Source organism: Macaca fascicularis, chromosome 1 (assembly GCF_037993035.2).
Source record: "Macaca fascicularis isolate 582-1 chromosome 1, T2T-MFA8v1.1".
In the NCBI taxonomy this organism is placed as follows: domain Eukaryota; kingdom Metazoa; phylum Chordata; class Mammalia; order Primates; family Cercopithecidae; genus Macaca; species Macaca fascicularis.
Window position 1 is genome coordinate 125,410,902 of NC_088375.1, and position 18,471 is coordinate 125,429,372.

At 41.4% G+C, this 18,471-nt stretch overlaps 1 protein-coding gene across 44 annotated transcripts in view; it reads left to right on the top strand.

The window, feature by feature from the left end:
* Positions 1 to 18,471, top strand: part of WDR47 (WD repeat domain 47) — a 71,697-nt gene that overhangs the window by 6,534 nt on the left and 46,692 nt on the right. For 20 of the 44 annotated variants that reach the window (XM_045365867.2, XM_065548594.1, XM_073999972.1 and 17 more), the window contains exons 2-3: positions 11,747 to 11,913; positions 17,878 to 17,961. In XM_045365867.2, coding sequence (XP_045221802.1) covers positions 11,756 to 11,913; positions 17,878 to 17,961 — 242 coding nt within the window. In that variant the 5' untranslated portion in view covers positions 11,747 to 11,755. Of the gene's footprint in view, positions 1 to 10,282; positions 10,471 to 11,746; positions 11,914 to 17,877; positions 17,962 to 18,471 lie in introns of those variants that run through there. The other 24 variants (XM_065548607.1, XM_073999973.1, XM_073999967.1 and 21 more) reach the window with 6 other exon arrangements.

Genomic DNA, 18,471 nt, shown 5'->3' on the forward strand with positions numbered 1-18,471 from the left:
CCTTGCCCTCCACCCCAATGCCATTCCTCTCTTCAGAGATAATCACACTGAACAGTTTGGCATGCATCATTCCAGACCTTTTTTTGTGTGTGGAGTTGTTTTTTTTGTTGTTGTTTGTTTGTTTTTTGTTTGTTTTTCCTGAGACAGGGTCTTACTCTTTCGCCCAGGCTGGAGTGCAGTGGTGCAATGTTGGCTCACTGCAGCTTCGACCACCCAGACTCAAACAGTTCTCTCACCTCAACCTTCTGAGTAGCTGGGACCTCAGGCGTGCACCACCACACCTGGCTAATTTTTTTTTTTTTTTTTTTTAAGAGACGGGGTTTCGTCATGTTGCCTTGAACTCCTGAGCTCAAGCTATCCTCTGATCTCAGCCTCCCAAAGTGCTGGGATTATAGGCATCAGTCACTGTGCCCGGCCTCAGACCTTTCTTTGTATATTTATTTAGACACAGAGATATTATGCCTCTCTCCTTTTAAATAAATGGACCTACTTATATTCATTCATTCAACAAATATTTATTGATAGCTATACTATTCTGTGATGCACTTTTCCTTTTTAGGATGTATAGATATGCATCACTGCATTAGTATTCTATAGCAGCAGTCCTCAGCCTTTTTGGGACCAGAGACTGGTTGGTTTACTGGCTTCCTAGAAGAAAATTTTTCCACGGACAGGGGCAGAGGTGGAAACCGTTCTACCTCAGATCAACAGGCGTTAGATTCACATAAGGAGACTGCAATTTAGATCCCTCGTATGTAGGGTCCGTGCTCCTATGAGAATCTAATGCCACTGCTGATCTAACAGGTTGGGGAGCTCAGGCAGTAATGCTTCCTTGTCTGCAGCTCACCTCCTGCTGTGCGGCTTGGTTCCTAACAGGCCATGGATCAGTATTGGTCTGTGGCCTGGGGGTTGGAGACCCCTGTGTTATAGTATGAATTTACTGTAATTTATTTACCGATTCTGCTATTAAGGAGAGTTCCGTTTATTTCTAGTTTTTCTCTATTACAAATAAATTTTCAGGAAACCTCTTTTATTTGCAAATATTTTTGCAGGCTGGGTTTCTATAAGAATTGGAATTGGGTAGTTTACATTTAACTTTATTTATTTATTTATTTGAGATGGAGTTTCACTCTTGTTGCCCAGGCCAGAGGGCAATGGTGTGACCCCAGCTCACTGCAACCTCCGCCTCCTGGGTTCAAGTGATTCTCCTGCCTCAGCCTCCCAAGTAGCTGGGATTCCAGGCATGTGCCATGACGCCCAGCTAATTTTGTATTTTTAGTAGAGATGGGATTTCACCATATTGGTCAGGCTGATCTCAAAGTCCTGACCTCAGGTGATCCACCCACTTCAGCCTTCTAAAATGCTGGGATTACAGGCATAAGCCACCACGCTCTGCCAACATTTTTGTAGGTAAAAATTTCATGCTGTCAAATTCTCTCAAAAAGTCCATCGCAGTTTACATTCTTTTTTTATTTTTATTTTTTTGAGACAGAGTTTCACTCTGTCGCCAGGCTGGAGTGCAGTGGCGCGGATCTTGGCTCGCTGTAACCTCTGACTGCCTGGTTCAAGCAATTCTCCTGTCTCAGCCTCCCGAGTAGCTGGGATTACAGGCATGCACCACCATGCCCAGCTGATTTTTGTGTTTTCAGTAGAGACTGGGTTTCACCATGTTGGCCAGAATGCTCTCCATCTCCTGACCTCGTGATCTGCCCGCCTTGTCCTCCCAAAGTGCTGGGATTACAGGTGTGAGCCACCACATCTGGCCCCCAGTTTACATTCTTAACAACAGTATATGAAGGCATTTGCCCACACTGTTGCCAAAACTAGATATTATCAGGTATTCTTTTTTCTTTTTCAAAACTGGTAGGCCATAAATGGGTACCTTGTTTTACTATGTGTGGAAGTGAGCATGTTGGTACCTTGTTATACAACTATTATTGAGGTTGAGCATCTTTTCATAAATTTATTGATGTTCATAGTTCTTTTGTGAATTGTCTAGGATTTTTGCTCATTTTTCAGCTGGAATTTTGAGGGTATTGATTTTGAAGATGCTATTTATGCTATTTATATGCTCTAGATAATAACCATTTACCTCTTTTTTTTTTTTTTTTTTTTGGAGACAGAATCTCACTCTGTTGCCCAGGCTGGAGTGCAGTGGCATGATCTCAGCTCACTGCAACCTCCACCCCCCTGGGTTCGAGTGATTCTCCTGCCTCAGCCTCCCAAGTAGCTGGGATTACTGGTGCCTGCCACTGTGCCCAGCTAATTTTTGTATTTTTAGTAGAGACGGGGCTTCACATCTAGGCCAGGCTGGTCTTGAACTCCTGACCTCATGATCCACCTGCCTCAGCCTCCTAAAGTGCTGGGATTACAGGCGTGAGCCACTGCGCCCGGCCCCATTTATATCTTTATGTGTGTTTTACTTAGTCCTACTTTGTGCCTTGTCTTTCAACATAATTGTTTGTGGCAAGTTTCTGTTGAATGGAAGATTTACGTTTTACAATTTTTTTTTTTTTTTTTGGACAGAGTCTCACTCTGTCACCCAGGCCGGAGTGCAGTGGTGCACTCTCAGTTTACTGCAACCTCCACCTCTTGGGTTCAAGCATATTCCTGCCTCAGCCTCCCGAGTAGCTGGGATTATAGGCACATGCCACCACACCTGGTTAATTTTTGTATTTTTAGTAGAGACAGGGTTTTGCCACGTTGGCCAGGCTGGTCTTGAACTCCTCACGTCAAGTGATCTGCCCACCTGGCCTCCCAAAGTGCTGGGATTATGGGCGTGAACCACCATGCCCGGTCTACATTTTACATTGTTAGTCTCAAAGTTTACAATTTTTTTCTTTATCTTTTCTGCATTACATGACTTAATTGAGCAGTTTGAGTAACAAAATCGTTTTTATATTGTGAATTTTTAGTACTTCAGTAATTTTAAACATACTTGTTAAAAAATGTCTGGGTTTGAATATGGAAAGAACACACATACCTTAGTCCTTAATCTCATAAAGAAAGATTGAGGCCAGGTGCAGTTGCTCATGCCTGCAATCTCAGCACTTGGGGAGGCTGAGGCTGGCAGATCTCTTGAGCCCAGGAGTGGGAGACCAGCCTGAGCAACATGGTGAAACCCTGTCTCTACAAAAAACACAAAAATTAGCCAGGTGTGATGGTGCATGCCTGTAGTCTCAATTACTGGGAAGGCTAAGGTGGGAGGATCTCTTGAACCCAGGAGGTAGAGGCTGCAGTGAGCTAAGATTGTGCCACTGCACTTCAGCCTGGGATAGAGAGCAAGACCCTGTCTTCAAAAAAAAAAAAAAGAAAGATTGAAATGGTATTTAAATCAGATCAGATCTGAGAAGTCTTGGGTTATGCGGAAAAAATACAAATTCCTTTGAAATGTTATTACTTCATTATATGCATTAGTTTACTAATTCTTTCTGTGTGTGCAAATGTAAATTTGTTATTTATGTTTTATTATTTTTAATTTTTTGAATAGGTAATATTCGTCCATGGTACAAAATTCGAAAAGGGTATATAGTGAAAAGTTATCTTCCCATTCCTCTTCTTTTTTTTTTTTTTAACTTTTATTTTAGGTTCAGGGGTACATGTGCAGGTTTGTTACATAGGTAAACTCATGTTACAGGGCTACTTTGATGTACAGATTCCATTCCTATTCTTTAATTATCTGGTTTTCCTTCTAGGATACAACCAATATAATCAATTTCTTATGTTTTTTTACAGAGATATTTTATGCATATATACAACATACAGTTTATATTAGGTTCTTTTCTTTTTATACTTATATAAAGTTGCACCGGCTTTAAACATAATTTATTTCTTCTGGCCAAAAATCATTCACAGTTTCAGAAGGTAAATTAAAATAATTGATAAATTGAGAACAGCTGTCAACAGTAAGAAGGGACATGTGCTGCACCCATGTTACAAATGTTAGGTGATTAGCAGACATCACAGCTTTGGTTAAAAGAGCTTTTCTTTTGTTTGTTTGCTTAAGTGATCTAATGCAAATCTATTTTGTTTCTTCTTATTAAACAGACCTTATTAATTATAGGCTTCTGATTATCCCAGACTTGATATTTTCTTTTTTTTTTTTTTTTTTGAGATGGAGTCTCGCTCTGTCGCCCAGGCCGGAGTGCAGTGGCCAGATCTCAGCTCACTGCAAGCTCCGCCTCCCGGGTTCAAGCGATTCGCCTGCCTCAGCCTCCTGAGTAGCCGGGACTACAGGCGCCCGCCACCTCGCCCGGCTAGTTTTTTGTATTTTTTAGTAGAGACGGGGTTTCACCATGTTAGCCAGGATGGTCTCGATCTCCTGACCTCATGATCCGCCCGTCTCGGCCTCCCAAAGTGCTGGGATTACAGGCTTGAGCCACTGCGCCGGCCCAGACTTGATATTTTCTATATATTATTGATATTTCCCAAGAATATGTACTTTCTGATATTGAAATGTGAGTTAAAGCAATTTATAAAACTTGAAGGGAAATCATAGAAATTAGACAAATGAATCCCCTTACTTTATGAATGAAGAAATTGAGGCACATAGAGGTTAAGTGACTTGCAACATCACGTATGTATTCCTGCAGGTCTGGACATTTAAAATTAAGTGACCTGGCAGCAACATAAAGTTTTTTGAATGCCATGTTACTAAAAACAGCTAGCAGTTTTTTTCTTCCTTTTTAAAAAAAAAAAAAAAAAAAGATGCAGTAGTCCTGTGTTGCAGTTTGATATTTTATTGAAAAGCTTCATGACACTTCATCTTCTTGTCTGCATTTTTGCTTGTGAACTTCTATTGTAAAGCACTATTATTCTGTGTTAGGCACTCTGTAATACTTGGAAGATTAAAGAGAGCAGTTTTTATTGTGTGAGATGGAATTGCAGATTAATGGAGCCTTTCTTAAGCACTTTTGTCGTGACTATAAGGTTTATGATGACTGTGCCCTAGTTCTTTTATCCTTATATTTATAATAATTCTTAGCCTGTTGTGTTTTTCTTCCTTCATACTGTGTGTTTAACCGCATTGCAAATGAACATTTAATTAAATCATATCTACTTATATTTGGTTAGAAAGGTACCAGTGATATTTTTTCATGAAGTTTTTCCGTATCTTTGTATGGAAATACACAGAGTCAATATATTATTATTACTAGTATATTTTCTTTCTTTTTTTTTTTTTTTTGAGACGGAGTCTTGCTCTGTTGCCCAGGCTGGAGTGCAGTGGTGCAATCTTGGCTCACTGCAACCTCCGCCTCCCAGGTTCAAGCAATTCTCTGCCTCAGCCTCTCGAATAGCTGGGATTACAGGCGCCCCCACCATGCCTGGGTAATTTTTTTGAAATTTTATTTATTTATTTATTTTGAGACAGAGTCTCGCTCTGTCACCCAGGCTGGAGTACAGTGGCGCAACCTTGGCTCACCGGAACCTCTGCCTCCCAGGTTCAAGTGATTCTCCTGCCTTAGCTTTCTGAGTAGCTGGAACCACAGGTATGCACCACCACGCCCAGCTAGTTTTTGTATTTTCAGTAGAGACAGGGTTTTACCATGTTGGCCAGGCTGGTTTTGAACTCCTGACCTCAGGTTATCCACCAGCCTCAGCCTCCCATGGATTATAAGCGTGAGCCACCACACCTGGTCAGTTTGTTTGTATTTTTAGTAGAGACGGGGCTTCACCATCTTGGCCAGGCTGGTCTTGAACTCCTGACCTCGTGACCCACCTGCCTTGGCCTCCCAAAGTGCTGGGATTACAGGCATGAGCCACCGCGCCCGACGGTTTCATATGTATTATTAGCATTTTACCTTTAATCTTAGATTTCTAAAAATAATTTTATTTTTAACCCTTTAATACATCCTTCTAATCTTGTTTTACTAAGATAGTAATCAATAGGAGTCCATATAGAGACCCCATCTGGAATTAATTTCAGTACATGTTAATTGTATCTAAGGACTAGAATACTAAATACCTTCTAGCTGGTTTCCAGTCATATTTATTTTTAAAGAACACTCATTTCTTTACCTAGTCTGGATATTGGATATAAGTAAAATTTACTTTTTAAAGGAAAATTCACAATTACGTTTTTGTGATTTTAACCAGAGGCCGGAAGGGAAAGAGGGAAGGCAAGGATGAAAGGGAAAAAAGATATAGATTTATTTATTACCACTGAACTGTACACATAAAAATGGTGAAGATGATAAATTATGTATGTATTATTAAATACATATTAAATTAATTAAAATGTTAATTATTAACCTCAAAAATGTTTTTTTAAAAAAGTTATTTAAGGCCAGGCGCGGTGGCTCATGCCTGTAATCCCAGCATTTTGGGAGGCCAAGGTGGGCAGATTACGAGGTCAGGAGATCGAGACCATCTTGGCCAACATGGTGAAACCCCGTCTCTACTAAAAATACAAAAAATTAGCTGGCGTGTTGGTGCGTGTCTATAATCCCAGCTACTTGGGAGGCTGAGGCAGGGGAATTGCTTGAACCCAGGAGGTGGAGGTTGTGGTGAGCTGAGATCACGTCACTGCACTCCAGTCTGGCAACCTGGCCACAGAGCAAGACTCCGTCTCAAAAAAAAAAAAAAAGTTATTTAATAAGGAAATACTGAGACACTCAGAATCTTTTATGTTTTGTTTTCCGTGGAATACATTCTTACTGTTTACCTATATAAATTCTATCTGGCAAACAATTGTTTGTTCACATGTGCTGTGGACTAGCAGGTCTACCTAAGAAGCTGTCAGAGTTGACTTGGGCTAAATAGTTGGATTGCTTCAGTCACAGCTCCATCCTTTTCAGTGGGTTTTTGAACAATTAAAAACAAAGTCATCTGGGCCAAAGTGATGGCTCATGCCTGCAATCCCAGCGCTTTGGAGGTCGAGATGGGTGGATTGCTTGAGTGCAGGAGTTCAAACAGTCAGACTAAGCCTGGGCAACATGGCGAAACCCAATCTCTACAAACAAAACAAAACAAAACAAAAAAAACAAAAATTAGCTGGACCCAGTGGCACATGCCTGTGGTCCCAGCTACTTGGGAGGCTGAGGTGGGAGGATTGCTTGAGCCCAGAAGGCCGAGGCTGCAGTGAGCCATGATTGACCCACTGCACTCCAGCCTAGGCGACAGAGTAAGACCCTGTCTAAAACCAACAAACAAAAAAAACCATAGTCATCTGTTCTGTACTTTTGTAGAGACATTTCTTTGGTGACTTTTTACCTCTCAAGTTAATTCAGCTAATAGTTATTTATTGAACACATATTATGTGTGCATCTCATTTTAAAAGATAATTTTAGTAGTTCCTAAACTTGTTAAAATCTTTTACAGATTTATAGCTCCCCCAGAGGAGAGAGGAAGAAGTAATTATTATTGAATTCTATTTCTCTGAATTAGAGAAAAGTTCTAACTTTGTGGTAAATAGTTTGAGGAGATTAGAAAATGTTAATTATATGTTATTTATTTATTTATTTATTTAAGATAAGGTCTCACTATGTTGCCCACTTCAGCCTTCCAAAGTAACTGGGATTAGAGGAAATGGATGTTTAAAATATGTATATAGCTGGGTGCAGTGGCTCACGCCTATAATCCCAGCATTTTGGGAGGCTAAGGCGGGTGGATCACGAGGTCAGGAGTTCAAGAACAGCCCTGCCAAGATGGTAAAACCCTGTCTCTACTAGAAATAAAAAAATTAGCCAGGTGCAGTGGCGGGCGCCTGTGATCCCAGCTACTTGGGAGGTTGAGGAAGGAGAATCGCTTGAAACTGGGAGGCAGAGGTTGCAGTGAGCTGAGATTGCGCCACTGCACTCTAGCCTAGGTGACAGAGCAAGACTCTCTCTGAAAAAAAAAAAAGTATATAGTATATATCACTTATAGAGGTAGGATTTTGGGAGCCTGTATAAATGTTTCAGTAATACAAGGGGGTTAGAAGAGAATAATTCTAACATACAGTCATCAGGCATGTGCCTATGCCTATATTTATACTGTATTCAGCAACAGTGAAGCTTATAAGAATTAAAATTCTGTGCCGGGTGCTGTGGCTCTTGCCTGTAATCCCAGCACTTTGGGAGGCCAAGGTGGGCAGATCACCTGAGGTCAGGAGTTTGAGACCAGCCTGGCCAACATGGCAAAACCCCGTCTCTACTAAAAATACAAAAAATTAGCAGGGTGTGGCAGCACACGCCTGTAATCCCAGCTACCCAGGAGGCTGAGGCAAGAGAATTGCTTGAACTCAGGAGGGGGAGGTTGCGTCGAGCCAAGATTGTGCCACTGCACTCCAGCCTGGGCAACAGAGTGAGACTCTGTCTTAAAAAAAAAAAAATTCTGGGTTGGGTGATTAAAATATACTATTCTACTGGGAATTTCAAGGTATAGAATTAAAACTTATCTTTTTTTAATTAGTTTTGTTTTTAAAAACACTTGAACCAATTTTAAGTTAATTAGGATATATTTTCTGTTACCTTCAGCTGTCAGTATAAAATATGTATTTGTAAGAATGTAGTTCTTTTAGGCTTTATTCACCAAAAATGACAGCAGCATTAAACTTGTAGTTATTATTTAAAGTGGGACTATTGTCATAAATTCCATTCAGATTAACTTTATATCTGGACTAGTATTTAGATTGAATGTTGAATATGAGGCCTATACAATGTTTAGTATCATTGGTATATTGAGCTATATTAAAAAAATTACAGTCCCAATTCTGCATTAAGTTTGTGTGGTTGGTACATGGAGATACATGTGATGTGCCATCTAAGAACCTACAGAGGAGGGAATGTTTTTCATCTAAAGATTTGAGGAATGCTAAAATCACTAATCAGTGTGCTCTAAGAATAATATTAGGGAGACAGTTCTGATATGATCAGAATTTAATGAGTAGTTTCCACAGATAACCTGAAAAAAAAAAAAAAAAAAAAGGTGGGCACGGTGGCTCATCCCTGTAATCCCAACACTTTGGGAGGCTGAGGTGAGAGGATTGCTTGAGCCCAGGAGTTCGAGAGCAGCCTGGGTAACATAGGTAGATCCCGTCTCTACAAAAAATAAAATAAAAAATTAGCTGGGTATGGTGGCACACACCTGTGATCCCAGGTACTTGGAAGGCTGAAGCGGGAGGATCACTTGAGCCTGGGAGGTCAAGGCTGCAGTGAGCCATGGTCATGCAACTGTACTCTAGCCTAGGCAACAGAGCAAGACCTTGTCTTAAAAAAAAAAAAAAAAAAAAAAAAGAATTTAGTGAGTTTTAGTGAGTGGAAATGTTACTCATTTTATTGTATCCTCTTTTGGACGAAGTCTATGAACAGGAGGATGGTGGTCAGCTCAGAAGATAGCAAAGGGAAACCTAAAGCATGCGGAGTTGGGCAGCTGGTGTGTTGGGAGAGAACTTCGTGATTTACTGTTTCCGGAAGCAGACATGTTCTTACTCTGTAGAGGGATTTGTGTAGTCTGATGTCATTAAATATTTGAGTGAGTCGTATAATTGTTTTTCTGTGGTTTGTCCCTTGTTTACCCTAGCACCTTTTTTTTTTCTTGTTTGTTTTTTTTTTTTTCCCCCAAGATGGAGTCTGGCTCTATCGCCCAGACTGGAGTGCAGTGGTACAATCTCGGCTCACTGCAACCTCTGCCTCCTGAGTTCAAGCAGTTCTGCCTCAGCCTCCCAAGTAGCTGGGATTACAGGCACGCACCACCATGCTCAGCTAATTTTTGTATTTTTAGTTGAGGCAGAGTTTCACCATGTTGGCCAGGCTGGCTTCAAACTCCTGATCATCTACCTCAGCCTCCCAAAGTGCTGGGATTACAGGTGTGAGCCACTGTGCCCAGCCTTCTTCTTCTTCTTTTTTTTTTTTTTTTTTTTTTTTTGAGGCAGGGTCTCACACTAGCACCCAGGCTGGAGTGCAGTGGTATGATCACTGCTCCCTGTAGCCTCAACCTCTGGGGCTCCGGTGACCTTTCCACCTCAGCCTCCTGAGTAACTGGAACTACAGGCACACATGTTGGCTAATTTTTATATTTTTTTGTAGAGACCATGCTTCACCATGTTGCCCAGGCTGGTCTCGTGCTGCTGGGCTCAAGTGATCCTCCCACCTCGACCTCTGAAAGTGCTGGAACTACAGGTGTGAGCCACCATGCCCAGGCCTCTAGCTGAGGGAGAAAATGTACTCATCTGCTGATGAGAGCGTTGTAGTCTGGTAGACATCTGCATTTCTTGTTATGAACAAATAAATTGACCTAAAATTAAATAAATGGAAACAACACCTGTGGGCCTACATATATTTTTTTGTTTTGTTTTGTTTAGAGACATGGTCTTCCTCTGTTGTTCAGGCTGGAGTGCAGTGATGTGATCATAGCTCACTGTATGTAACTTCTAACTTCTGGGCTCAAGTGATCCTCCTGCTTCAGCCCCACAAAGTGCTGGGACTACTGGCGTGAGTCTCTACACCCAGTCCACATGTGTATGTTTATGTTTCTGCAAGCTTCGTTAGAGTAAGTTGGTCCTGTGAGAAAGATTTGCTTATAGTCTGTTTCATCTGATGAAGTTTCTTTGTGGCTACTCCACTAGTGTGGTGGTATTTTGCATTGCTCTGAGCCTTAACATTTGAAAACTGCAACAGTTTAGGCCATTTAACTTGTGTGACCTCACTGGTAAAATTAGAATGTTGAACAAATGATCTTATAGTCCTCCCAGGTCTAAATCTTTATGGATTCATAACCTGAGCATTACGTGCTCAGTTGTAGCAGACCTACAGGTAAGAGAAGGAAGTTTGGAGAGTATGGAAATATCACTGATATTGACTAAAGTTGTACTTTTTTCTTTCTTTCTTTTTTTTTTTTTTGAGACAGAGTCTCATTCTGTTGCTCAAGCTGTAGTGCACTGGCATGATCTTTGCTCACTGCAGCCTTGATCTCCTGGGCTCAAGCGATTCTCCCACCTCAGCCTCCAGAGTGCTGGGAATATAGACGCACACCATCATGGCCTGCTAATTTTTTTATTTTTTGTAGCGACATGGTTTTGTCATGTTTCCCAGGCTGGTCTTGAACTCCTGAGCTCAGGCAGTCCTCCCACTTTGGCCTCCCAAAGTACTGGGATTACAGGCGTATGCCACTGCACCTGACCTAAAGTTGCACATCTTAACTAACCTTGTTTTGTTTGGCTCCACTGTACTGACCAGGTATCATTTAGGTATTGCTGCTAGGCTAAAGCTTCTTAAGGCAAGGCCAATGTCTGCTGAGTACAGAATGGTGTCTGTCACAGAGAAAAGGCATTAAGTACTTACTGAGTGAAGTATTAGAGCATACCTGGGGCAATGTATTTGGGACATAGCTAAACATGGTTTGATTATTAATGACTTTTTAAAATATTCTTTATTATGGAAAATTTTAAACATGTAGGAGTAGACAGGATTATATAATAACCCTCATTTACCTATCACCCTGATTCAGTAACCATGATCATTCTTGTTTCATCTTGATCTCTTTCCACTCTTCTCTTCTATTATTTTCATGTAAATCACAAACTTTATATCATTTAATCTGTAATTATTCCAATATGTATCTCAAAAATAAGGACTTTAAAAAATCATGGCCATACCATTGTCACACATTAAAGAATGACTTGGTTTTGATAAATACTAAGTTAACTTCACTTCAGAATATGTGTACTAAAGATTCCCAGTAAACCTGTTATGTGTAGTTTCCAGGCAGTTAAACTTAGAAATAAATCAATAGGACTAGCTTTATTGTTTTTCTGTTTCATATTTAGGCTATCAATATGACGGCTGAGGAAACAGTGAATGTAAAAGAGGTTGAAATCATTAAGCTAATTTTGGACTTCCTGAATTCAAAGAAGCTTCACATTAGTATGCTGGCCCTGGAGAAGGAAAGTGGAGTCATAAATGGCCTGTTTTCAGATGATATGCTTTTCCTGAGGTATGATTTCATTATACTGTGAAGTTTGTAGCTCCTTCAAAGAGATGTTAAGTATTAATAAGGTAATATATTTAATACAGACAGAACTTTATAATCATGAAAAGGCTATGTAAGTGTAATTTTAAAAAATATTTTAAAAATAGAACATTTACAAAATAGGCCGGGCATGGTGTCTCACGCCTGTAATCCCAGCACTTTGGGAGGCTGAGGCAGGCGGATCATTTGAGGTCAGGAGTTTGAGACCAGCCTGGCCAACATGGTGAAATCCCACCTGTACTACAAATGTAAAAATTAACTGGGCGTGGTGGCGCATACCTGTAATCCCAGCTACTCAGGAGGCTGTAGTCCCATCTACTTGGGAGGCTGAAGCAGGAGAATCGCTTGAACCGGGGAGGTAGAGATTGCAGTGAGCTGAGGTGGCACTGCTGCACTCCAGCCTGGGCAGCAGTGTGAGACTCCATCTCAAAAATACAAAAATATAAAAAAGAACATTTACAAAATAATGCTTTCTGTAGAATGTTTTCAGTAGTAAGACCCAGAGGTCTGTTAAAAAGAACAAGAGTCACAACTCCATTGTGGTTGTGGTATCATAATAAAAGATATTTGACTGAGAAAATCAGAGACTTTGAAAAGGTAAGAAAATGTTTCTGAAATACCATTTTTTGGCCATAGAAATAAAATGTGTTCATTGTAGAAAATATAGAAAGATAAATGAAAGAAAAATTACCCCACCACGCAGACATAATATTGTTCTTATTCCTTGCTGTTTTCATTCTTAGAGTGTAATTACTGTGCATCTTTTTTTTGCATCTATTAAAAATTGCAATTCTGTTGTGTTTGTAATTTAGAATCGTGCCTTATCTATTAACATCACAAGGTTTCTCTGTGTGATTACAAATTCATATTTAAAAAATCTTCAGGCCGGACATGGTGACTCATGCCTGTAATCCTAGCCATTTGGGAGTCTGCAGATCACCCGAGGTCAGGAGTTTGAGACCAGACTGGCCAATGTAGTGAAACCCCGTCTCTACTAAAAATACAAAAATTAGCCGCATGTGGTGGTGCATGCCTCTAGTCCCAGCTACTCGGGAGGCTGAGGCAGGAAAATCACTTGAGCCTGAGAGGTGGAGGTTTCAGTGAGCCATGATGGTGCCACTGTACTCTAGCATGGGTGACAGAGCGAGACTAAATAAATAAATAAATTATAAATAAATAATAAATTAAACAAGTCCAGGCGTGGTGGCTCATGCCTGTAATCCCAACACTTCGGGAGGCCGAGGTGGGTATTTTACCTAAGTAAGGTCAGGAGTTCGAGACCATCCTGGCTAACACAGTGAAACCCCGTGTCTACTAAAAATACAAAAAATTAGCTGGGCGTGGTGGCGGGCACCTGTAGTCCCAGCTACTCTGGAGGCTAAGGCAGGAGAATGGCGTGAACCTGGGAGGCGGAGCTTGCAGTGGGCTGAGATCACACCACTGCACTCCAGCCTGGGCGACAGAGCGAGACTCCATCTCAAAAACCAACAAACAAACAAACAAAAAAAACAAAACTAAAATTAGCTGGGCATGGTGGTGCATGCCTGTAATTCCAGCTACATATAAAAATTTCCAGTTTACTTAATTTCCTAAATGGTTCCCCTAATTTTACACAATTGTTCCCAATTTATCTTAAATAATTATCTACAGAACATCTTTTATACATGAGTTTTTTTTTTTGTTTTTTTTTTTTGAGATAGAGTCTTGCTTTGTCGCCCAGGCTGGGGTGCTGTGGTGTGATCTCAGCTCACTGCAACCTCCACCTCCTGGGTTCAAGTGATTCTCTTGCCTTAGCCTCCCAAGTAACTGGGACAACAGGTGCACACCACCACGTCTGGCTAATTTTTGTATTTTCAGTAGAGGCAAGATTTCACCATATTGGCAAGGCTGGTCTTGAACTCCTGACCTCAAATGATCTGCCTGTCTTGGTCTCCCAAAGTGCTGGGATTACAGACGTGAGCCAATGCATCTGGCTGAGACTTTTTCTATATATTGGATTATTTCCTTAGGACAAGATTCTTAGAGGTGGAATTGCAAGGCAAAGTGAAGTAACATGTTTGCCAAAATGGAAAGCTAAATATATTCTAGTTTGAATTGGATAGAAACAGAAAATCCCAAATTTGCAGGCAGAAATGTAATTCTATTTTTATGAGATACCAAATATCCTTGACAAGAAGTACAGATTTTTGGACATGTGGCATTTTGTGATTTGGAAAGCCTTAAGAAATGAAGTGTTCCTCCCAGGAGGCGGAGGTTTCAGTGAGCTGAGATCGTACCATTGCACTCCAGCCTGGGCGACAAGAAGGAAACTCCATCTCAAAAAAAAAAAAAAAAAAATGAAGTATTCCTAACTTAAGGAACCATTCAACACAGCAACAACAACAACAAAGCTTTATTATATTAGGGGAGTCTATTTAAACTTGTTGCACTTCCCTATATTTTGTGTTATGAATATCATCCAGCCCCAGAGAGCTTAGTTTTTAGTGTAGTATTTTTTTAAGCACTGTCTTTCAAGCATTAATACTCCTAGAATTTAACAGTGGCTGCTCTCAAGTACCCTCCTGCTTGATTTATGATGAAATTTTACTGGTCTTAGGTGAAATGCAAATAATAATAAAATAGTAGGTTTTTCATTAAACTAAATATGTTTGGCTGGGCGTGGTGGCTCACACCTGTAATCCCAGCACTTTGGGAGGCTGAGGTGGGCAGATCACGAGGTCAGGAGATCGAGACCATCCTGGCTAAAATGGTGAAACTCCGTCTCTACTAAAAATACAAGAAATTAGCTGGGCGTGGTGGCAGGTGCCTGTAGTCCCAGCTACTCGGGAGGCTGAGGCAGGAGAATGGCATGAACCTGGGAGGTGGAGCTTGCAGTGAGCCGAGATCGTGCCACTGCACTCCAGCCTGGGCAACAGAGCAAGACTCTGTCTCAAAAAAAAAAACACAAAAAAACCAAAAAAAACTAAATATGTTCATCTTAAAGGGCTGGCCTTTGAAATTACATCCTTTCTTTTTGAATATTGAAATTCACCTTTATAAAATGATTATGAGATGCTGTGATTGCTTTATTTTTATTTTAAAAATTTCCTTTTTTTTTTTTTTTTGAGATGGAGTCTCACTCTGTCGCCTAGGTTGGAGTACAGTGGTGGGATCTTGGCTCACTGCAAGCTCTGCCTCCCGGGCTCACGCCATTCTCCTACCTCAGCCTTCCGAGTAGTTGGGACTACAGGCGCCTGCTATCACGCCTGGCTAATTTTTTGTATTTTTAGTAGAGACGGAGTTTCACCATGTTAGCCAGGATGGTCTCAATCTCCTGACCTCACGATCCGCCCACCTCAGCCTCCCAAAGTGCTGGGATTACAGGCGTGAGCCACCACGCCCGGCCTAAAAAATTTCTTTATTTTAAACTTTTTTTATAGAGATGGGCTATTACTATATTGCTGCCTTGGCTGGTCTTGAACTCCTGACCTCAAGTGATCCTCCCATCTTAGCCTCCCAAAGTGCTGGGATTTACAAACGTGAGCCACTGTGCCCATCCTGCTTTTATTAATATTTCTTCTTTGCAGAATATTGTTAATCCTGTGTAGGTCTTCCTGCCCATCCTTCCCATTTGAAATTTCTCTGTTCTAAAACGTTCAAAAATACGGAAATTGCCATTGTAAAAGAAAAGAAATAAGAATGCCTTGTAACTTTTGGATATTCCCATAGACCATTTAAAGTAGGATGAAACTTGTTCTTATTCCTTGCTGTTTTCATTCTCAGTGTAAACGTTATTGTTAGATTTCTCAAAGCTGTAGATTTCACATAGAATTCACAATGTAGAGCAGAGTTTCTCAGCCTTGGCACTGCTAGCATCTGGGCCAGATAATTCTTTGTTGTGGAGGGTTGTCCTTTGTTGTAGAATATTTAACAGCATCCCCAACTAGATCCCAGTAGCTCCACCCACTAGATCCCAGTAGTATCCCCAGTTGTGACTACCAAAAATGTCTTTAGATGTTGCCAAATGTCCTGACGGTGTGCAAAATCACCCCCAGTTGAGATGGGTTTTCACCATGTTGCCTCAGCCTCCTAACATGTTGGGATTACAGGTGTGAGCCACCACGCCCTTCTTTTTTTTTTTTTTTTTTTTTTTGGAGATGGAGTCTCACTCTGTCACCCAGGCTGGACTGCAGTGGTGCTACTTTGGCTGTCTGCAACTTCTGCCTCCTGGGTTCCATCGATTCTCTCTGCCTGAGCTTCCCAAGTAAGCTGGGATTACAGGCACCTGTAGTTTTTGTATTTTTAGTGGAGATGGGGTTTCGCCATGTTGGCCAGTCTGGTCTTGAACTCCTGACCTCAGGTGACCCGCCCGCCTTGGCCTCCCAAAATGCTAGGATTACAGACATGAGCCACCATGCCTGGCCCACTCCCAGCTTTTAAAATTCTTTTTCCTTTTTTTTTGAAACAGGGTCTTGCTATGTCACCTAGGCTGCCAGGCTGGAGTGGAGTGGCATGACCATGGTCGCTGCAGCCATGACCTTCTTGACTCAAGCGATCATCCCACCTCAGCCTTCTGAATAGCTGGGGCTACAGGCATGTACCACCATGCCCAGCTAATTTTTAAATTTTTTGTAGAGATGGGGTTTTGCATATTGCCCAGGCTAGTCTTGAACTGCTGGGCTCAAGTGATCACCTGTTCTTTCTTTTTTTGTGTGTTTTTTTGAGACAGTGTCTCACTCTGTTGCCCAGGCTGGAGTGCAATGGCACAATCTCAGCTCACTGCAGCCTTGACAGTGTGGGCTTAAGTGATCCTCCCACCTCAGCCTCCTGAGTCGCTGGGACCACAGGCATGCACCACTATGCCTGGCTAATTTTTGTATTTTTTGTAGAGACAGGGTTTCACCATGTTTCCCAGGCTGGTTTTGAACTCCTTAGCTCAAGTGAATTGCTTACCTTAGCTTCCTCAAGTGCTGGGACCACAGACATGAGCTACTGCGCCCAGCCACTTGTTCTTAAAATAATGTATAATAGCTTTAAAACTGTAAGATGAATATGGAAATATAGGAACTTTTAGACTTAGTCCAGTTTTTTTTTTTTTTTTGGAGACAAGAGTCTTGCTTTTGTTGCCCAGGCTAGAGTGAAGTGGTGCAATCTTGGCTCACTGCAACCTCCGCCGCCCAGGTTCAAGCTTTTCCTGCCTCAGCCTCCTGAGTAGCTGGGATTACAGGCGCCTGCCACCATGGCCAGCTACTTTTAGTAGAGGACAGGGTTTCGCCATGTTGTCCAGGGTGGTCTCAAACTCCTGACCTCAGGTGATCTGCCCGCCTTGGCCTCCCAAAGTGCTGGGATTACAGGCGTGAGCCACCATGCCCAGCGTGTCCAATGTTTTTACGTAGGTCAAAAACCACATATACGTTAGTATGAGTGGTTGTAGATTCACACATTCTTCTCATATAGTATATGTCGTTACAAGTAAGTTATGAAAAATTTAGGCCAGGCGAGGTGACTCATGCCTGTAATCCCAGCACTTTGAGAGGCAGAGGTGGGTGGATCACCTGAGGTCAGGAGCTTGAGACCAGCCTGGCCAACATGGTGAAACCCTGTGTCTACTAAAAACACAAAAAAATTAGTGGGGCATAGTGGTGTGAGCCCATAGTCCCAGCTCCTCGGGTGGCTGAGGCAGGAGAATTGCTTGAACACAGGAGACGGACATTGTAGTGAGCTGAGATCGTGCCATTGCACTCCAGCCTGGGCAACAGAGCGACGCTCTGTCTCAAAAAAAAAAAAGTTATGTAACATTTGTTTGAGGAATCAAATAAAATGTTAATCTCATTATCTGCTTTATGAAGTTTGAATGCTGTTTTGTCACCTGTTCTGCTTTTAATTAGTATAACCTGAATTTGGTGACATACTGGTTTTTTTTGTTTGTTTGTTTGTTTTTTAATTCAGGCAGCTAATTCTTGATGGTCAATGGGACGAAGTTCTTCAGTTCATTCAGCCTCTAGAATGTATGGAAAAATTTGACAAAAAAAGGTAAGATTTTATCTAAAGTTTTTATTGTCTCATCATTGGTAGAAGCTTAGCAAAACAATGAACAAAAATTTTTATTTTTATTTTTCTTTCTCCACTGGCTTTGAGCAGAGAGTAAACAAACTGATCTCTCTCTGTCATCCAGGCTGGAGTGTGGTGGCATGATCACAGCTCACTGCAGCCTTGGTCTCCTGGACTCAAGCAATCCTCCCACCTCAGCCTCTCAAGTAGCTGGGACTACAGGCATGTGCCATCAGCCTAGCTAATTTTTGTAGTTTTTCAGAGTTGGGGTTTCACCATGTTGCCCCAGCTTCCCCTGTGTTTTTATTTTAAGTTGATTTAATGTTCACTGACCTTTTCTTCTGCTACTAGCAATCTGATGATAAATTGTGAATTTTTAAAGACAGGTTCTTGTTCTACCACCAGGCTGATGTGCAGTGGCATGTGTGTGGCACTGCAGTTTCAAATTCCACAGTGAATTTTTCACTTAGAATATTATGCTTTTCATTTTCA